The sequence below is a fragment of the Schistocerca cancellata genome, chromosome 3 (assembly GCF_023864275.1).
Source record: "Schistocerca cancellata isolate TAMUIC-IGC-003103 chromosome 3, iqSchCanc2.1, whole genome shotgun sequence".
Classification (NCBI taxonomy): Eukaryota; Metazoa; Arthropoda; class Insecta; order Orthoptera; family Acrididae; genus Schistocerca; species Schistocerca cancellata.
Genome location: NC_064628.1, coordinates 456480035 through 456500494, shown reverse-complemented (window position 1 = coordinate 456500494; position 20460 = coordinate 456480035). Strand labels below are relative to the sequence as shown.

The window sequence follows — 20460 nt, the reverse complement described above, 5'->3', positions numbered from 1 at the left end:
CCCTTTGGCTCACACAAATATACTTGATTCTCACTTAGCCACTGTTCAGTAAGATATATAAGAGCATTTTTACTTTCTCATAGTAGGAGGAACAGTAAGATCACCTGCTTTATTTTTTAAAGCTGTGATGTTGACATGCAAAAATACCACAGAGTTGTTATAAGATAGGAGAAGGTCTGTCCTGTCTGAATGTAATTAACTTTATACTTTGTCAACACAGTCAGTCTCCTTACTTAAACTAAAAAAGGATTGTGGTGAGATTGTTGATCCCATCCTAATGTTGTTTCCTGTGCAGTTAGTACATGAGGCTCTTTTACTATTGTACAATGCACTTTTCTGCATACTAGAAGTAGTGTTCTTTTGTCTTTGCATGTCTTCATTACTAAGCCATGTGGCAACATTACTGACATTGGCATCATTTCAGCTTAACTTAAGGTCAGCACATTTTTGTTGACCACATTCATGGTTGATTTCGTATATGTCTGTTTCTTGGAATGAGTCAAACTATCACATGGAAATTTTGTTGTGTTCAGTTCTCTTCTTGCTTCACAACAGTTGCCCACTAAATATGCACTACTTACAAACCTTTTTTTTGTTTTCCACTTTCTTGCTGTTTCCATTGCATATTTTAAAGGTGTTACTGTCCTTACCATTTCCTAACAATTTGAGAGCACTTCATTCACTTGTTGACTTTTTATGGTTCATTTCAGTTAGTGCTTCATAGCAGTTGTTGTTCAAGAAATTCATGCTGTTTTCACACTTGTTTTGGTTTTCCACTTTCTGAGGACATAGCATTTTCTTGATTTAATTTCATCATGTTTTGCTTCAACATTAGCTCACTATTTTCATATGCATGTTTATTTACATCCATTACAGCGCACTGATCACAAGTTGCAAACTAGACATACTTTTGTTTAGGTCTGATGTTTCACCTTTACATTCTACACATGCTTCCTTTTTACCAGCAAAATTTACTCTTTATTGAGGAGGAGCAGCACTATAATACAGGGTGTAGCAAAAAGAATAATCCAGTTTGGCATGTCTATATTTCTGAAACTAGGCTAATAAAAATAAACAGTGAATTTCATTTTTTGATGAATGGGAAACTCAAAATGTTCTTTTTTTCTTTCATATCCTTTTCATGGGTGTTCAGTATGCCCCCCCCCCCCTTGAAATGCACGGCATATGTCAATGCAATACTCAAATTTTTCCCACACTGCAGCGAGCATGTCTTGAGTTACAGCTTCCACAGTGTTATGTGATGTCTCAGTTCATTCATTGTTGTTGGTAACGGAGGCACATAAACAGTGTCTTTTATAAACTCCCATAAGAAATAATCACGTAGTGTCAGGTCCAGTGACCTTGGAGGCCAATAATGTAAGGCTGAAACATTTGGTCCAGTGTGACAGATCCATCGTTCAGTAATCCTTTGATTAAAAAATCCTCACACTTCCAGATGCCAGTGTGGAGGTGCCCCATCCTGTTGGTAAATAAAGTCGTTTGAAGCAGCCTCCAACTGTGAGAAAAGAAAGTTCTCAAGCATGTCGAGATATGTGCTTCCTGTAACACTGTTCTCAGCAAAGAAAAATGGACCCTACACCTTTTCATGTGAAACTGCACAAAACACATTATATTTTGGAGAGTTGCTCTCATGTTGTAAACTTCATCATATTGTTCCATACCACATATTCTCACATTATGATGGTTCACCCTTCCATTTAAATGGGATGTTGCCTCATCATGAAACACTAAGTGTAAAAGGAAACTGTCATCCTCCATCTTGCCAAGAATGAAATTACAGAACTTCACATGATGTTGTTTGTCACCTTCATGAAGAGCTTGCAGTAGCTGAATTTTGTATGGTTTCATGTGTAAATGTCAACGTGAAACATGACAGACCGACCTTGGGGGCCTGTTGAGCTGTCAAGCTGCATGGGGAACGGATTTCTGTGGACTCCTTGTGAAACCATGGCAGTTGCGTTGGTAGTCTGTGTCACACACTCGGAGACAGCCCGGAGATTTGCCTTTACACAAACAACCTGTTCCTTGGAAATGTGCATGCCATTGTCTAATGCTCTGTACTGTAGGAGGATCCACACCATACCTAGTATGAAAGTCATGCTGAACAGTTATTACTGACTGCTCTGCGTAAAATGTTGAACAGACAATGCTTTCTGTTGTCCTGACACTATTTTTACTAGAACTGAAGTGGATACATATTGCTGCTACCTAGTGGGAACCACGTAAAACTCGAGAGTTTGCTCTTTCAAAGAGTACATTGTTCACACACACATCTCAAATAACATAATAGTTATGATTTTTTGAAATTGAATGATTCTTTTTGATAAAGTCTGTATTTCACACTGTCTGCCATCTTTGCCATTCTCCCTATAGCCCAGACCTATTGCACTGTGATTTTAATTTGTTTGGACTGCTGAAAGAAGTTCTAGCGGTGCAATGATTTGAAGATGATGAGGGCATGGAGGGATTCTTGTTCAGTTGACAACCAGCTTTGTTTTACAATACTGCGATAAAAAAGCCTTCCTCCTTGCTGGAATTTTTTTTTATAAATCCAGAAACTCTATAGAAAATATATTACAGTTTCTTTTTATTTATCAATAAATAATTTCAAAAATAGTTAAAGTCCCATTTCTGTTTGATTTACCCTCATAATTAAGAATTAAAAACATTGACTGTGAATAATCTATTGCATTTTAGTTGCCAACTAACTTTTACTTATGAGTCCATTATCAAACAACAACTATCACTATCAAAGACAGAATCATACAAAAATTTAAAGAATAAACAACAAAAAAGCCATCATTTTAACTATGACAACAGCATATTACTACAGAATAAGAATGATTACCGATCAACTTATTGATTTCCCCTCTGTTATGACATGTTTTCAGGTTTGCATGATATTATTTCATGACTAAATTAAAAACAGTCTTGCAAAATTATAATAATTGATTATGAGGCCAGTTTGATAATTAACACAGATCAGTAGTCCCCTAACTGTATGGTCGTCCTAACACCCAAAATAAAGGCTTTTCTTTCTACTCTGTTTGTTTTCTTTTAGTCACATCCCACAAACTTGCAAGAAGACTAGATCCTGTCATTAAAATGAAATTCAAACCTGACCATGAAATGTTAAGTCATTTGACACAATGAATCATGGAGACCTCACCTATTTCACATCAAACTTAGTGTGAATATTTAGATGTGAGCAGATTGTTTTCCAAGTTATCCACAGGTGAACATGTAACTATCCTGACAATAATAAATTTTCAGAATCAATATTAAGTGGGTGACATTTGGCCAGCCAAGTAGGTGTGCTTACCACAAAATTATTCATATTTGAGATGAGACTATTAATTAGTATTGTGACCTGATATTATTCCTAGTCTATGCCAACTTTGGACTGAAATTTTCATGAGTGATTTTGGGATCCACTTCTTAAATACATAATGTTCAACTGCAGATTTTAAGTTGTGGGGAGGATGCATGACTATTAATAATTTTTGCTGTAGTAATTAATAATATAACTCTAAGATGATATTTCTATGAACAGCTACATATTCTTAGGATAAGTGACAAGTAGTATCCAGCTCAAATTACCAGTTGTCCTGCATGAATTAATCCCCTGAGTAATAGTATTTCAGTATCAGTGCCTCATATAACTTTCTTTTCAGTGAACCTAACTTCATTGGCATTAATTTGTTCCCTATTATTTTATTAATTTTATTATAAGTTTTCATTTCTATGTATCCAGGAGCTTGGGCATACAGTCTCAGGGTGCAAAACACAATTTTTCCCCCCCTCCTCAGGTCATGTGTGAACAAAATGTTTTCCCGCAAATACACTCCTGGAAATGGAAAAAAGAACGCATTGACACCGGTGTGTCAGACCCACCATACTTGCTCCGGACACTGCGAGAGGGCTGTACAAGCAATGATCACACGCACGGCACAGCGGACACACCAGGAACCGTGGTGTTGGCCGTCGAATGGCGCTAGCTGTGCAGCATTTGTGCACCGCCGCCGTCAGTGTCAGCCAGTTTGCCGTGGCATACGGAGCTCCATTGCAGTCTTTAACACTGGTAGCATGCCGCGACAGCGTGGACGTGAACCGTATGTGCAGTTGAAGGACTTGGAGCGAGGACGTATAGTGGGCATGCGGGAGGCCGGGTGGACGTACTGCCGAATTGCTCAACACGTGGGGCGTGAGGTCTCCACAGTACATCGATGTTGTCGCCAGTGGTCGGCGGAAGGTGCACGTGCCCGTCAACCTGGGACCGGACCGCAGCGACGCACGGATGCACGCCAAGACTGTAGGATCCTACGCAGTGCCGTAGGGGACCGCACCGCCACTTCCCAGCAAATTAGGGACACTGTTGCTCCTGGGGTATCGGCGAGGACCATTCGCAACCGTCTCAATGAAGCTGGGCTACGGTCCCGCACACCGTTAGGCCGTCTTCCGCTCACACCCCAACATCGTGCAGCCCGCCTCCAGTGGTGTCGCGACAGGCATGAATGGAGGGACGAATGGAGACGTGTCGTCTTCAGCGATGAGAGTCACTTCTGCCTTGGTGCCAATGATGGTCGTATGCGTGTTTGGCGCCGTGCAGGTGAGCGCCACAATCAGGACTGCACACGACCGAGGCACACAGGGCCAACACCCGGCATCATGGTGTGGGGAGCGATCTCCTACACTGGCCGTACACCACTGGTGATCGTCGAGGGGACACTGAATAGTGCACGGTACATCCAAACCGTCATCGAACCCATCGTTCTACCATTCCTAGACCGGCAAGGGAACTTGCTGTTCCAACAGGACAATGCACATCCGCATGTATCCCGTGCCACCCAACGTGCTCTAGAAGGTGTAAGTCAACTACCCTGGCCAGCAAGATCTCCGGATCTGTCCCCCATTGAGCATGTTTGGGACTGGATGAAGCGTCGTCTCACGCGGTCTGCACGTCCAGCACAAACGCTGGTCCAACTGAGGCGCCAGGTGGAAATGGCATGGCAAGCCGTTCCACAGGACTACATCCAGCATCTCTACGATCGTCTCCATGGGAGAATAGCAGCCTGCATTGCTGCGAAAGGTGGATATACACTGTACTAGTGCCGACATTGTGCATGCCCTGTTGCCTGTGTCTATGTGCCTGTGGTTCTGTCAGTGTGATCATGTGATGTATCTGACCCCAGGAATGTGTCAATAAAGTTTCCCCTTCCTGGGACAATGAATTCACGGTGTTCTTATTTCAATTTCCAGGAGTGTAGTTGCTGTGTGGAATACAAAATGAAACAATTGAGGAGCATTTTTTTCAAAACTCAGTAAATGCTCATTTGTTCAAAATGTAGATTTTTGTAGTTACAAATCAAGCTTGTAGCCATGCACGTTCTATTGAAATGATTTTGTCAAAAGCTGATATTTGTCATTGTTATAAGGTGTTGAAAACTGAATTTTTGCAAAACTCAATAGTTCCTCTCAGCTAGTTGAGGCAAAAGCTGATAAACACAAACTGCACTTTGCATCTGAGTGACATTAAGGTAGAATAATAATGTAGTTAAAAAAAAGGGGGGGTGGTTTGCACAACAAATGCAAAGTTTGCTGTGTTTATCATTGCCATTGCTCTGCTTTGTATCAACACTACTAGTATTGCAGCAGTGTAGCACTCATCGACTAAGCAGTTCAGCTAGGCTCCATAGCCTCATGCTGTGCTCAGTGTGGATACCTCCATTAGTTCCCCCTTTTGCCATTAGCAGCCAATATTGTGACAATATGTGGGGCATCAAATGCAGTAAACATTGTAGGCCCTTTGCTGCCTTGCACTCAGACGGTCCCTTGCAAGATGCCTTTCAAAATGCTGTTCAGCAAATGGTGGTGTATGAAAAGTCTAAGAAGAAGGTATTGTTATCAGTGTCGGATACTTATAGTGGAAATTCTGTAGAGTAGTGTGTGAGGCAAGGACATCCAGAAACTCCAGCCAAGAAGTAAGGAAAACAGCTGTCTTGGAAAAGTACAACATGATCACCAAGGAAAGATGATGTATATCTTAAAAATTATAAGGCATTTTAACATGCCAGAAGGAGCAGATTAATTTTATAAGAACAGTGTTGAAAATGAGCAATAGATTTCCAATTGAGTATTGTTGTTACTAGTATTTTGTGTTTTATTTCAATAGCATTTGTTGCTACTTTGCATTTCTGCTTATGAAACGTTTATGCAAAAGTATGTTACTAAACTGTTATTGCAATAGGTTATTGTATTTCTTTGCAAAATAGGAAGTTAAGTACACACACACACACACACACACACACACACACACACACACACACAAAATTTTTAACTTCCATCTTTGCATTTAACATCATTTGCAAATATGTGGAAACTTTGTGCCTCCATTCTGGAATAACAATGAAAAGCTTAGAAAAGTCACGCACAATCAAAATACTGCCTGCAAAATCTGTGTAAATGTTAAATTATCTTGTTTGGTTTGATATTTTAAAAATGCACTTCTTCAAAAATTCAGTTTTTTGTTTGTAGCCAGTTTTGGAAAAAAAAAACCTCTCCTCAATTTCATAAATATTTAGGGATGAGACAATTAATATTTTTAGGTTTCTAAATAATGGATAACACGGTTCTTTATGATGTATGGTGCACATGTTCCAAATGATATCTTTCTGCATCTTTAGCAGACACAACATGTCGACAGAGTCATACTCCACCCAGTTGCAGTTGATAATATTTGCATTGCAATGTAAAGCTGTGCAATTTATTTGCTAGGTACTTTGTGTATCTGCCACTCCAAATTTTTATTCAGATTTAATCCTGAGATTTGACTGAGTCAGTTTGTTTTACATCTTGGTTGTTGCGAATAATCATAATCTGCTCACATTTATGCTGATTGGTTTGAGCTTCATCATGTGGGTCTTGGACATGGTTAGATTCAACCCATTTATCTGAAACCAAGTTCCTACGGTAGTAAAGATACTAAATGATTCACGATTGTTCCATGCATCCTGATTTTCAACGAACATAGAAGTGAGACGGCACTGAAGTTTCCAACCACATAGATATATTTTGCTGCTGTAACTACAACCATTATTAATTGCCACTTTGAGCTCATTAAATTCATAATCAAGAAATGTTCTCAGCTGTAATCAGCAAAATACTAAGACAATATAATATGACAAAATGTTGCCCAAAACTATGAAGAAACAAAGAATATAGAATTTATTACAAGAAAGCATTTGATTAATATTTATACATTCAGGTTATGTAGACAATGAAAGAAGCATGAGCTGGAAACAAACAATCAAAAACTTAATTATGTAACTTTATATTGTGTGGTGATAATTACAACTTCATGACAATCTCTTGTGTGTTATGCCACCAACGCCACTTGGTTTCATCTAGTGTTGTAAATGACAGATTGCTTCTGAATTATACTTAAGAAACTACTTGTAGAAATATGTATGATGTGTTTGAAAATGTTTTCCTTTGTGTTTTGTGTTTCAGATATGTCTTATTTTGCAACAGTGCTACCCAAAGAATTCACCTTGACAGAGGATATAATGTTTTTTGGAATTGATGGCGTGGTCTTCTTTTTCATCTTGCTGCTGATAGAATATGGTTTGACTAAGAAAATATATGCATTAATTGAAAAACTTGTCTTTAGAGGGACGATAGTAAAAGGGTCTTTAGATGATGATGTGAAAGAAGAAGAACTTAGAGTAAAAATGCAGTTGCAAGGTAAAGTAATACTTACTCTGATAATTCATTAATTCAGTTATCCATCCATCATACATCCATGTATACATCTTGTTCTGTAGATTCCATGGTACATTCCATGAATGTCTGGAATGTGTAAGGAAATCAAGGGTGTATATTTTATTTAAGGCCATTAAGTAATATGACCAAATTTTTTGAATGATTATAGTATTGTAGTGCTAATTTTAATTATATTAGAACCTAATACAAAAATTCCTGTGGAAATATTCTTCAGTGAAGTAGAAAGAATTGTCATACTATGTTTTATTATTCAGACTTGAACTCCACTTTAACTTCCACAAGACATTCAGTATGCTCCGACAGGTTGCTGAATACACATGCACCAGTATAGTTCTCTCAGGTCAGTTATAATTTTAAACCCTTGAAGTCTTGTTTCAACACACACCTTCTTTTGTCATGCAGTTGATAGAAAAAGCATGAATCTGCTATGTAAGTATTCCAAAATATTTTAACTTTTATATGCTGATGTCACGCTCCACACAATCAAAAGCCTTTGGTGAGCATATTTCCACATACAGTTATTTCTGGTTTGTTGCTCTAAAGAAACAAACTATTGTGTCATCGGTGTAAAACAAAATATGGGACTGTAGATAGAGTGATGCTGAATGAAACCCAGTTCGGCATAAAGAGAGAAATGCCCGAAACCTTCAATGACTACTGTTGCAGAATATTGTTAAATGATCTTTCACAAAACCCGAAGAAATTCTGGTCATATGTGAAGGCTGTTAGTGGCACCATCGTTAGCTCCAGTCTCATGCAAATGAGACAGGAATTGAAATTGAGGGTAGCGGAGCAGAAGCTGAAATGCTAGACTCTGTTTTCTAATGTTCCTTTACAAAGGAAAGCACGGGAGAATCACCCCAATTTAATCCCTGTACCAGTAAAAAGATGAATGAAATAAGTATTAGTGTCTGTGGTGTTGAGAAACTGCTGAAATCTTTAAAACTGAACAAAGCTACAGGACCCAGTGGTATCTCTGTCAGATTCTGTATTGAATTTGCAGCTTAGTTAACCCCTCTTTTCACTGTAATCTATTATAGAGCCCTCAAACAACAAATCATGTCCAGTAGTTGGAAGGAAGCACAGGTCACACACAATTGAAAGAATGGTGGTAGAAGTGATCCACAGTATTACTGTCCATTATCATTCGCACCAATTTGTTGTAGAATCTTAGCACATATCCTGAGCTCAAACATAATGGGATACCTCCAACAAAATCATCTCCTCCAAACTGATAAAAATGGATTCCGAAAATATTGATCATGTGAAACCCAATTCTCACTTTTCTGAGATTCTGAAAGCTTTGGATCAAGGTAGTCAGGTAGATGTGTTATTTCCTTATTTCTGAAGTGCATTTCACTCAGTACCACATCTGCACATATTAGAAAAACACGATCATGTGGTGTATCAAACAAAATTTGTGGCTGGGCTGAGGATTTTTTGGTAGGGAGGATGCAGCATGTTATCTTGGATGGTTACTCATCATCAGATGAAGAAGTAGCTTCAGGTGTGCTGCAAGGAAGTGTGTTCGGACATTTTCTGTTCATGTTTAAGATTAATGACCTTGCAGACAATATTAATAATAACCTCAGACTTTTGCAGATGATGCAGTTACCTATAAAATGAAGTAATGTCTGAAAAGAAGCTTCATAAATATTCAGCCAGATATTGATAAGATTTCATGGTGGTGCAAAGATTGACAACTTGCTTTAAATGTTCAGAAATGTAAAGTAAAATTGTGGACTTCATAAAACGAAATAATGTAATGTCGTATGGACTATAACATCAGTGAGTCACAGCTGGAATTGGCAAACTCATACAAATATGTGCATGAAACAATTCGTGAAGACAGAAATGGAATGATCACATAGACTCAGTCATGGGTAAAGAAGGTAGTAGACTTCGCTTCATTGGTAGAAACTGGGGAGGTGCAATCGGTCTACAAAGGAGATTGCTTACAAATCACTTGTGTGGCCCATTCTACAATATTGTTTAAGTGTGTGGGACCCGTACCAAATAGGACTAACAGAGGATGAGAGAGAAGGACAGCATGAATGGTCACAGGTTTGTTTGACCCATGGGAGAGTGTCACAGAGATGTTGAAGAAACTGAACTAGCAGACTCTTGAAGATAGATGTAGACTATCCTGAGTAAGTCTACAAAGAAAGTACCAAGAACTGGCTTTCAATGATGACTATGAATATACTACAAACCCCTACTTATCTTTCACATAGGGACTGCAAGGACAAGATTAGAATAATTGTGGCACACACAGAGGCATTCAGTCAATCATTCCTCCCCTGCTCCATACTTGAATGGGATGGGAAGAAACTGTAAAAAGTGGTACAGAGGAACACACCCTGTGCCATGCACTTCATGATGGTTTGCAGAGTTACATGTAGATTTAGATGTAGATATCATGTATCAAGGTAAATATAGTCTATTCAGTTCAGAGACGCTTTTAAAATGCAAACTATTGGCTACTGAGTATTTTTCTGTTCTAAGTATTTGTGTTGTAAATGGTAATCTTACAAACATTTTGGAAATTATGACAGTGATTGGGTAGTTCTGTACTTCTTTACTGTTTTATCACCATCTTTTTTGTAAAGTTACTTGACTACTGCGTATTTAAGTCTGTTTAAGAAAACACCACTATCAAAAAGAAAAAAAAGATAGCTTGTTATGTATGTAATTTTTTTTCAAAGGCATAGCTTTTCAAATTAGCCTGTGGCTGTATTAGGTTGTATAGTACATCACATCTCTCCTTTACAGCACATTTGCTTGTAGCTTTCCAGTCTACATTTCACAACTTCTTTTAGGAGTCATCAATCCTTTGTGGATTTCTACTTACTATTATTTATGTAGTGCACCATGTTAGCAGATATCAGAGGTTTAATGACGGGGTCTTGGAGACTAGTAGCTAAAGGTTTTACGCTTTGACTTTGCAGTGTGTGTAAAAATGTTGTTAGTAGTAATGCTGTGGGTTCTCATAGCTCTTTTACAAATTATACGAGGTGAAATAGATTATATGAAATTGTAGGAGATTTTGTATAGGTCTATAATGGATATGCTGTAATAATACTGAAATAAAATCTCCACTTAGCATTACCTCATTCTACTTAGAAGTTAAAAAAAAGTTTATAGGGCAAAAATTCTTTCATGAATAGTTCTAGAGAACCTTTGGAAATATGTAATTTATCACCTACTGCTGCCTGTCTGCTTGATTCATGTTTTTAATACCCTGTTAACGTGTTTCTTGGAGCAATAGCTGTGCACATGCTGTTTTCTTGACAATGAACTTAGTAACTTATAATGTAGGTGTTTTTTGGAAAGAGAGTGGGGGGGGGGGGGGGGGGGTGATGTCCTGCTGAGACTTAAGTACAAACTTGTAGCAGCTTAATAGAGAATGGAAAGGAGAAGCCATCACTGAAACAAAGAAGATAATGAAGAGCATAAGTAGTGAAGTGGAGAAAATCACTGTACTCATATGTAATATTCTAAACCCATTGAGGTTCATAAGTGGAAGTACTTGGACATATTACCAGGTCATAATAAGTCCTAGCAGTTTGTGGTAAATGAAACTGGGACATCTCACTCATCGCCACAGAAGTAAGTGCTTCACACTTCAAGGATTGGAATAGGCTGATGGTACGCCATGCTTGTTAGAAAAGACGATTAAAAGGAGGATAAGGCAAGGACAACCTCATGTTAGATTGACTCCTAAAGCTCACCATATCACCATTAACAAAGACAACATACAGGATTCCATCTGTCTAAAATACCATCCCCAAATATTTTAGAGAAAAACATCCAATGTGCTCTTCAATATGCGACCACTAAATTTTGGAAGATTTTACAAAAATGCAGCACAAATGGGGAGCGACAGAAGACCATACAAGCACAAAATCCATCAATTTCATGTCAAACCTCATGTACCCTTCATCTAAATGAACACGTACCAGCATCGTAATACATTACAGGTCAAAATAAAGATGCAGTAATACCCAGTATTGGAAAAACAGTGTGAAAATTTAAAATTGGGTAACTATTCATACAATTAAATTTTTAGGTTCCATTTATTTTACATGTTCAGAAATTATTTCACAAAATGAAACAGTGCTTTATTAGAAATGCTTTCAGTTTTATTTTAAATATTGGCTTTGTGTCATTCTTCTTTTCTGTTGTTTGAAATAAATGTTAATTATGCTCATGTGATTGGACATTTTTCTGAATATGCTTGGTGTGTATTTGATTTCCCTGTGGTACAGTAATTCTTGTTTGTAGTGGTTCGCCTGTTTTCAAGAGGTAGTCCCTATTTAACAAAATAGTTTCGTAAATGAATAAGCCTAGAACATGCAGAAAACCAAGCTTAGCAAAGTGAAATTTCCAGGATTACATCTTTTTAAAGATTATTCTTAGAACTCTTTTTTGCATTCTAAAAATATTTATGTTAAAGAGTTCAGTGCCCTCAGAAAATGATCCCACATAACTTGTAGACCATAACATACCAATGTGAGCTCCTTTGATGAATTATTTATGTGCATGCCATATTTTAAATCATGCTGAACTATCAGACCCAAAAATTTTGTCACACTTAAATTTTCTAGAGGATCACTTTTAATTATATTTGAATAGACATTTGGATAGATGGTGGAAATAAATGAATGTTGAGACATACAAGATTTCCAGTGAATTTCCTTTATTTGAACCGCTCTGAAAGTCTTTCCATAAAACTTTCTGCCATTGGCTGCAGGGTTTCTGGGCTGGATCCAGTGAGCAATGTGCTGGAATCATTGGTAAATGGGATAGTTTTTTGAATACTTACATATTCAACAAATCATCTACCTAAATCAAGAGGAGTAATAGTTCTAGCATTGAGCCCTGAGGTACACCATATTTTATTGTTAATTTGCTGGAATGGAAAGAGTTGTTTCGTGTTTTATTCATAGTGTAAACCCATATGAACATTGCTAACTATGTGCTACACCTCTTACATCTTGTCTTTCTAATTTTTCATGCAGAATTTTATGGTCCAGGATATCGAAAGCTTATAAAAGGTCCAGGAAAATACTTGCAGCTAATTTATGTTGCTCAAGGGAGTGTAAAAATACAGTCTAAGAATCCATAAATTGTTGTTTGTGCAGTCTTAGACTTTTTAAAAGCATGTTGTTGGACGATTAGAGGTGATTTATGTATGTAACTTATGAGTGTGGCACAGAAATTTTCTGGAATTTTTGAGAAGGAATTTAACTCTGACATGGGTTGGTAGTTTGATAGTTTATTAGAAGATCTTTTTTTAGCAGCAGTGAAACTTTTGCTTTTCTCAGAACTTCTGGAAAGACAGTAATATCTAGAGAGAGGCTGAAAATTTTTGCCAATGGTTTTGCTATGCAATGCTAAGAAGTGCTCTTGAATGCTCAAAAATACTCTGAATACTTCATCAGTTTAAAGAGTACTGCAAAGTACCATAATTTGAAATAACAGTTATGTAAAGGATAGATTGCTACACACACACACACACACACACACAGTGAAAGGAAGAGAATTGCTCAACATAAAGTTAGAAACACTAAAAAAAAACCTTATATGAGAAACTAGTGCAGAAATGTTACTATTCAGGAGAATAATTCATAAATGACAACCTGAAAATTTGAGCAGGAGAGAGCAAGTACTTGTGACTGTTAATTTGTAAAAGTTTGTTACTTTGAAGAAAAATTACTAATCAATTAAGTATTTAATTAATTATTCAGTAACATATATTATATTACTGATATTGTAAAGAAAATTGTAAACCAGTTTTTGTGTTGTGACGAGTCTCCTGTACATAGAGTCAATGGCTTTAAATTTTCTGTTACGAGGCAATAAACTTCCATTCCATTCTATTCTGGCTGTTGAGGATGGACTGAAACAGAAACATGTTGGACGGGAGCAACAATTTGGAGTGTGGAATGTGGAGGTATAACACGGTATGGGTGGGAGGAGAGGAAATGGTGCTCCCTGATGGAGCGTGCTGGTTGTAGAGGTGGGGGACAAGGCAGCCAGATACAGCAATGGGAGGCTGCGAGGGAGGGAGGGAAGAGGGAAAAAGGGAGCAGAAATTATTAGGTGGAGGTTTGGGGACAATGGTTTACCACAGGTTGTGGCTGGGATGTAAGGATAACTCCCATGTGGGCAGCTTAAAAAAGTTGGTGGTGGAGGGGAAAATTTAGATGGCCCGGGCTGTGAAGCAGCTGTTGAAATCAAGCATGTTATGTTCAGTTGCATGTTACTCAACAGGGTGGTCCACTTTGCTCTTGACCACAGTTTGCTGGTGACTATTCATCCTCGTGAATAGCTAGTTGGATGTCAATGATTGCAGTGACTACCAACCAGCTGTCCACTGGGACGAATGGCAACTACCAAACTGTGGTCAAGAGAAAAGTGGACAACCCTATTGCACAACATGCAGCTAAACATAACATGCTTAATTTCATTGGCTGCTTCACAACCTGGGCCATCTGGATTCTCCCCTCCACCACCAGCTTTTCTGAACTGTGCAGATGGGAGTTATATTTCAAACACATTCTCCACTCCAGAAATCATCTTGATCTCAACCTGTGGTAACCTGTTATCTCAACACCTTCCACCTGACAGTTTCTGCTTCCTCTGTCCTATCATCTTCTCCCAACTCACATCCCACCATTATTGTGTACTGCTCTATGCCAGTGCAACCACTGATCTTTTCCCCTTCTCTGCTCCTCTCCTTTTTCGCTTCCTTTGTGCCCTTCTCTCCCTCTCTGACAGCCTCTCCCAATACAGCCTTGTGTGCCCCCTCTAGTCTCTGCACGCTCTGCCAGGCAGCACTGTTTCCCCTTCTCCCACCCATGCCGTGCAATCCCTCTCTCTTTCCCGCTCCACTATGTATTGTTTGTCCCATTTGACACATTTGTCTCAAGCTGGCCAGAGCAGCCTGAGATAGTTGTCATGTATGCCTGAAGTGTGCTTCCTTATGTGAATGCTGACATGTCTCCATTTTCTGACAAAGGCTTTGGCTGAAAACTTAATGTGTAACAGACTTTTCCTTCTGGCTGTCTACAATGCAACATGTCATCATTATGGTGAGTAGCAATCTATCTTTTCCATAATTGTTGATATTCCAACTTGGACTTTATTTCAAACTAGACAATGTAAAGTACTCTGCCTGTCACTTATTTATAGAACATTGAAAACGTTTCAAAACATTCAAGCACATTAAAAAAATTCAGAAACTATGTGGAACATTCTAAAACCTACAACATTAAAAAATATTTTAGAACATTTTAGAACATTTTAAAACATTCATTTGACATTTAAAAATGTCCATAGCTAAATACAGATAAATCTCAAACTTTTCCCTTAAAATACGCATTGATGCGAAAGAGATAGAAGATGTCTTGGTGCTCACCACAATGTGATACTGACCACTTAAAAACACTCACATTTCCAGAAACACAACAGCTCCCACTGCATAACCACTATAATACACAGCAGGGGTCCCAATGGTAGCATCTGAAATGAAAATCAAAAGAATCATCTTTAAATAAAGTAATTATATAGCTGTAATAACTCATTATATTCTCAATGTAGCTGTGTTTAATTTAGTGAAATCTAGCTTTGCTTTGTTTTAACTAGTATTTCATACATAATTAACTTAATCACAATACTTGCTTAATGAACTACATTTGTCATCTTGTTATTTGGTGACTAGATGAACAAATTCTTTGGGTTTCTGGTCCCTAGAGCAAGCTGCATATAACTGACTGTGAGAAAAGCATGTTTGTTTCAGATTAATATCACATCATCTTAACATTTGTGATACTAAATGCTGTTCACAATGGAAATTGCAGTCTTCTGAATCAAACTTGCAGTTCTGTATATATGAGCGGAATCCTTAGAACAAATGCTGTTTTTTTTATATACTGCCTTTGCTTTTATTATATTCTTTGTTAACTGTTCATGAGTATTTCTTGTTTTGAATTTTTGAATTAATATCATCAAGTACTTCATTTCTTACTGCTAAAATGATTGTTTCAAATAACCAACTTAAGTAATTTTGAACAAAGTGTGGGAAAACTTCATCTGTCAATTTATTTGGGCCTTTGATAATGTTACATAAATCATTCATAAGTTCAATTCAGCCAGTTACACAATCAATTGGGTGAGTGCTTTCACTAATTTTTAAGAGTTTTCTGACAAAATGTTTTGCTTCTTCATCATTGGAAAGTTGACAGTATTGTGAAAAGGAAAGATTCCTACTCACCATATAGAGGAGATATTGAGCTGCAGACAAAGAGACTGCTAAACATTTGACGTTTCAGTCAAAAGCGAGAGTTCCAACCTGCACAACTGAGAAAAATTGGTGTTGGTAGGAAGGATGCAGATGGCAATGGCTGTGAAGCAGTCATTAAAATACAGAACATCATGAGCACTGCCTGTGACCACTAAGGCCAGGCTGCAAGCAGCTGTGCCTGATGAGAAAAACAATCTGGGTTGTGGGGGAAGGAGGAGGGTGAGGTGGGGAGTTGGAGGGATAGCAGGGTAGGGCTGGGGGCTGGTAAACTGCTGCTTGTGAGATCATGGAAGAATGTGCTGGAGACAGGGTAGGGCAGCTAGGTGCAGTCGGGAGACTAGACTGGGGAGGATTGGGGGGGGGGGGGGTGAAGGAGAGAAGTAGGGGAGAGGAAAAATATGAGAGAAGTAGGGGAGGAGAGGGACACACACACACACACACACACACAGAGAGAGAGAGAGAGAGAGAGAGAGAGAGAGAGAGAGAGACTAGTGTGCTGATGGAACAGAAGGCTGTGTAGTGCTGAAGGGAAACCAGGGAAAGGAAAGGGGATTGGTGGGTGAAGGACAGGGACTAATGAAGGTTGAGGCCAGGGAGTTACGGGAGCAGAGGAAATATTGCAGGGAGAGTTCCAGAGTTCCCACCTGCACAATTCAGAAAAGCTGGGCTTGGTAGGAAGTATACAGATGGCAAAGACTGTGAAACAGTCATTAAAATGAAGAACATCGTGTATGACAGCATGCTCAGCATCAGGGTGGTCATGTTCCCCCTCGGTCACAGTTTTTTGGTGGCCATTGATGTGAACAGGCAGCTTGTTGGTTGTCATGCCCTTGTAGAATACATCACAGTGGTTGCAGTGTAGCTCATAGATCACTTGACTGCTTTCTCAGGTAGCCCTGCCTTTGAGGCCTTGGGTGATGCTTGCGACTGTACTGGAATAGGTGATTGGGGAAGATGTATGAGAAAGGTCTTGCGTCTGGGTCAGTTATGGCCTATGAGCCATAAGGCAAGGGGTTGGTCGTGGGGGTGGAATAAGTATGGATGAGGATATTGTGTAGGTTCAGTGGGTGGCCGAGTACCACTGTGGCAGGGGTGGGAAGGATAGTCGGTAGGATATTCGTCATTTCAGGGCATGATAAGATGTGGTCAAAACCCTGGTGGAGAATCTGACTCAGGTACTGATTCTCAAGGGCAATGCTCCTTTGTGGCTGAATGGTAGGCCTCTAGTAGGTGTTGGGTAACTGGAGAGATAAGGTACAGGAGATCTCCTTCTACAAGATTGGGAAGGTAATTTCTTTCTTAGCGACATGATCATTATATTTGGAGAGAATGTGCTCGTCACTAGAGATGCAAGGCCACAGGTGGATAGACTGTATGGTTGGGAGTTATTGGTATGGAATGAATGGCAGCAGCTGGTGAAGTGGAGGAATTGATGGTGGGTGGTAGGTCTGAAGTTGACCTTCACCTCAAAGATAGCTACCTCAGTACTTCAGTTCAAACCTATCAACCACCAGCAATACCTCCACTTCGATAGCTGCCACCCATTCCATACCAAAAAGTCCCTTCTATACAGCCTAGCCACTCATGGTCATCGTCACACCTGTAGTGACAAGCAGTTCCTCTCCAAATATGCCAATGGTCTCACTGAGGCTTTCACAGACTGTAATTGCCCTCCCAACCTTTACAGAAAGTGGTCTCCTGTGCCTCATCTCTCCAGTCACTCATCACCTCCCGGAGACCCCATTCAGTTACAAAAAAGCGTTCCCCTTGTGACTCAGTACCAACCAGTTCTAGAGCAACTGATTCACATTTTCGACCAGGATTTCAACTACATGTCATCGTGCTCTGTGATGAGGACTATCCTAACCACTATCCTTTGCACCCCTTGCACAGAGGTATTCTGCCACCCACCAAACCTACTCAATATCCTTGTCCATCCCTATTCCACTCCTGACCCAACCCCCTTGCCTCATGGCTTATATCCACACAGTCCAGTCACAGGCATCATCTATCCCATCAAAGGCAGACTGTCTGTGAAAGCAGTCATGTGATCTACAAGCTAAGCTGCAACCATTACGCTGCATTCTATGTGGGCCTGACAAACAACAAGCTGTCTGTCTGCATGAGTGGCCACTGACAAACTGTGGCCGAGAGACAGCTGAACTGTCCAGTTGCTGAGCATGCTGCCCAAAACAGCGTTCTTCACTTAAATGACTGCTTCGCAGCCTGTGCCACCTGGATCCTTACCACCAACACCAGCTTTTCCGAACTGCTTGGGAGGGAACTCTTCCTGCAATATATCCTATGTTCTCGTAACGAATTAGCTTCAACCTTCATTAGTCCCTGTCCTTGACTTGCATATCCCCTTTCCCGTTCCCACTCCAACACTACAGAATCTCCTGTTCCACCAGCACGCCCAGTAGTCTCCCCTTCCCCATCCCATGTTTAACCACCTGATTTCACCTTGCTGCCCTGCCCTGTCCCTAGCACGTCCCTGTATGCTTACAATCAGCACTTTACTGTTGCCCACCCCTACCTTGTTATTCCCCACCCTCACCATCCCAGCCCCCTCCTTACCCCCACAGCACAGATTGGTTCTCCTATCACAAGCAGTTATTTGCTGTCTGGCTTCAGTGGCCAGAGGCAGTGCTCATGTGTGTTCATTGTGCTTGGGCGAATATGTATGTGCTGTATGCTTTAGAAGAATGACTTCTTTAGAAGAATGACTTTTGGCCAAAAGCTCACTTTTGTAGCAGTCTCTTTGTTGTATCTGTTTGTGAGTCAACATCTCCTCTTTATGGTGAGTAGCAATCTATTCTTTTCATAATAATATCGTTATTCCATCCTGGATTTTTCTTTGTAAAGTTGAACTCTCATATTTGTTTTTAACTGTACTTTCCTCACTTGAGGCCACAGAAGTAATTTCTTCAAACGTGCATCGATTTTTGCTGTTGGATCTGTCTTTGGAATAACTGCAAGCATTTGTCACAACTGTCCTCAATGAGTTAGTAATTTGCCTCCCGTTAATTCTGGATTACCTCAGAGATTTAGAACATTCTCAAATATTCTAGATGATTTTTAACTTTATACAACATTCTAGAAGGGAAATTCTGGCCAGTTTTGATCACTTTGACACTAGATTCCAAGCTGCATCACCATCTTCCCATAGGAAGTCCATTGGTGTGATGCACGCTTTGGACACCCATATCTGCAAACCAGACCCTTGCAGTTCCAAACCTTCTTCATGGATGGGGATTGGAGGACTGACATACCATACAACCCCCGCAGTACTGAGTGAGTGTGTGCCGGAGTTACAGTGGCAAGAACAGACAAACCACAGTTACATAGGGAATGAGGGCTACCCCACCATATAACCCCCATGGGGCAGTGAAATTTGCTTGCTAAGTTTCGGTGGCATGCACACACACACACCACACTGATGATTTAATTTTACTTAAAATTCCATCAGGATTTGTTGCATAAACAGGCACAGAGGCATCCAAGATCACGCACTTTGTGGAAGAACTTGAGACTGGTCCTTTACAGTTTACTTGAATGAGGTAGATTTTTTGTTGGTGTACGAAGTGTGAAATTTAGTATGCAAAGCTACCATCCCTGGCAACAGTAGAGAGTGTGACCAGGCTGTACACTGATTCAAACTGAGCTTGGATGACAGGTACTGGTATGTCATTCCATGTTGTTTAAACTATGTGCCAGAGAGTATAAATCATTAGTGGCTAATGAGTGGTGGGGTGCCAGTCTCTTGGCATCTCATTAACAGATGTTTTCAGTGGGTGAGGGATCTGGAGAATGTGCTACCCAGGACAGCAGTCAAATACCGTCTTTATCATGGTAGATAAGGATGTGTTACCTTTATGAAAGATAATGTCAGGGTGACATTGAAGATAGGACATGCCAGAAACATAATGCTTTCTGTCCAAATTGTTGGTTATACAGACCAGAGATGGTTGTGTTTTGTACCTAACAGCATACTGTATCATCACACTGTAGTCAAATCAGTGTAAGAAGATCCCTGGCAGTAACAGTGAGTTGGTTTACAGCAGCTTTGCATGTCTATCTCAGCCAATCATATAAGGTGACTTTGTAAATGTGTCTATGACGACGCATCATTGTTGTCGCATCTGTGTAGATGATTATCATTTTTGCGTGCAGCTGTTAGCATTACACAGCTGAAAGTTGGCAATAAAGCAGTTAATTATCAGGGCTCTTCTTATGCTGACTGGAATTTAGGTGTGATGATGAAAACTAAAAGTTGGTAATATTTTTCTCTTTGGAGTCTCCAAAAATGGATGTGTAGATTCTGATGCTACATACAGAACTGTAACTGG

The 20460-nt window shown here is 39.6% G+C and overlaps 1 protein-coding gene across 2 annotated transcripts in view; it reads left to right on the top strand.

The window, feature by feature from the left end:
• The window catches only part of LOC126175225 (phospholipid-transporting ATPase ABCA1-like), a 455526-nt gene that overhangs the window by 376216 nt on the left and 58850 nt on the right, over positions 1–20460 (top strand). For both annotated transcript variants that reach the window (XM_049921856.1, XM_049921857.1), the window contains exon 21: positions 7531–7764. In XM_049921856.1, coding sequence (XP_049777813.1) covers positions 7531–7764 — 234 coding nt within the window. The remainder of the gene's footprint in view (positions 1–7530; positions 7765–20460) is intronic.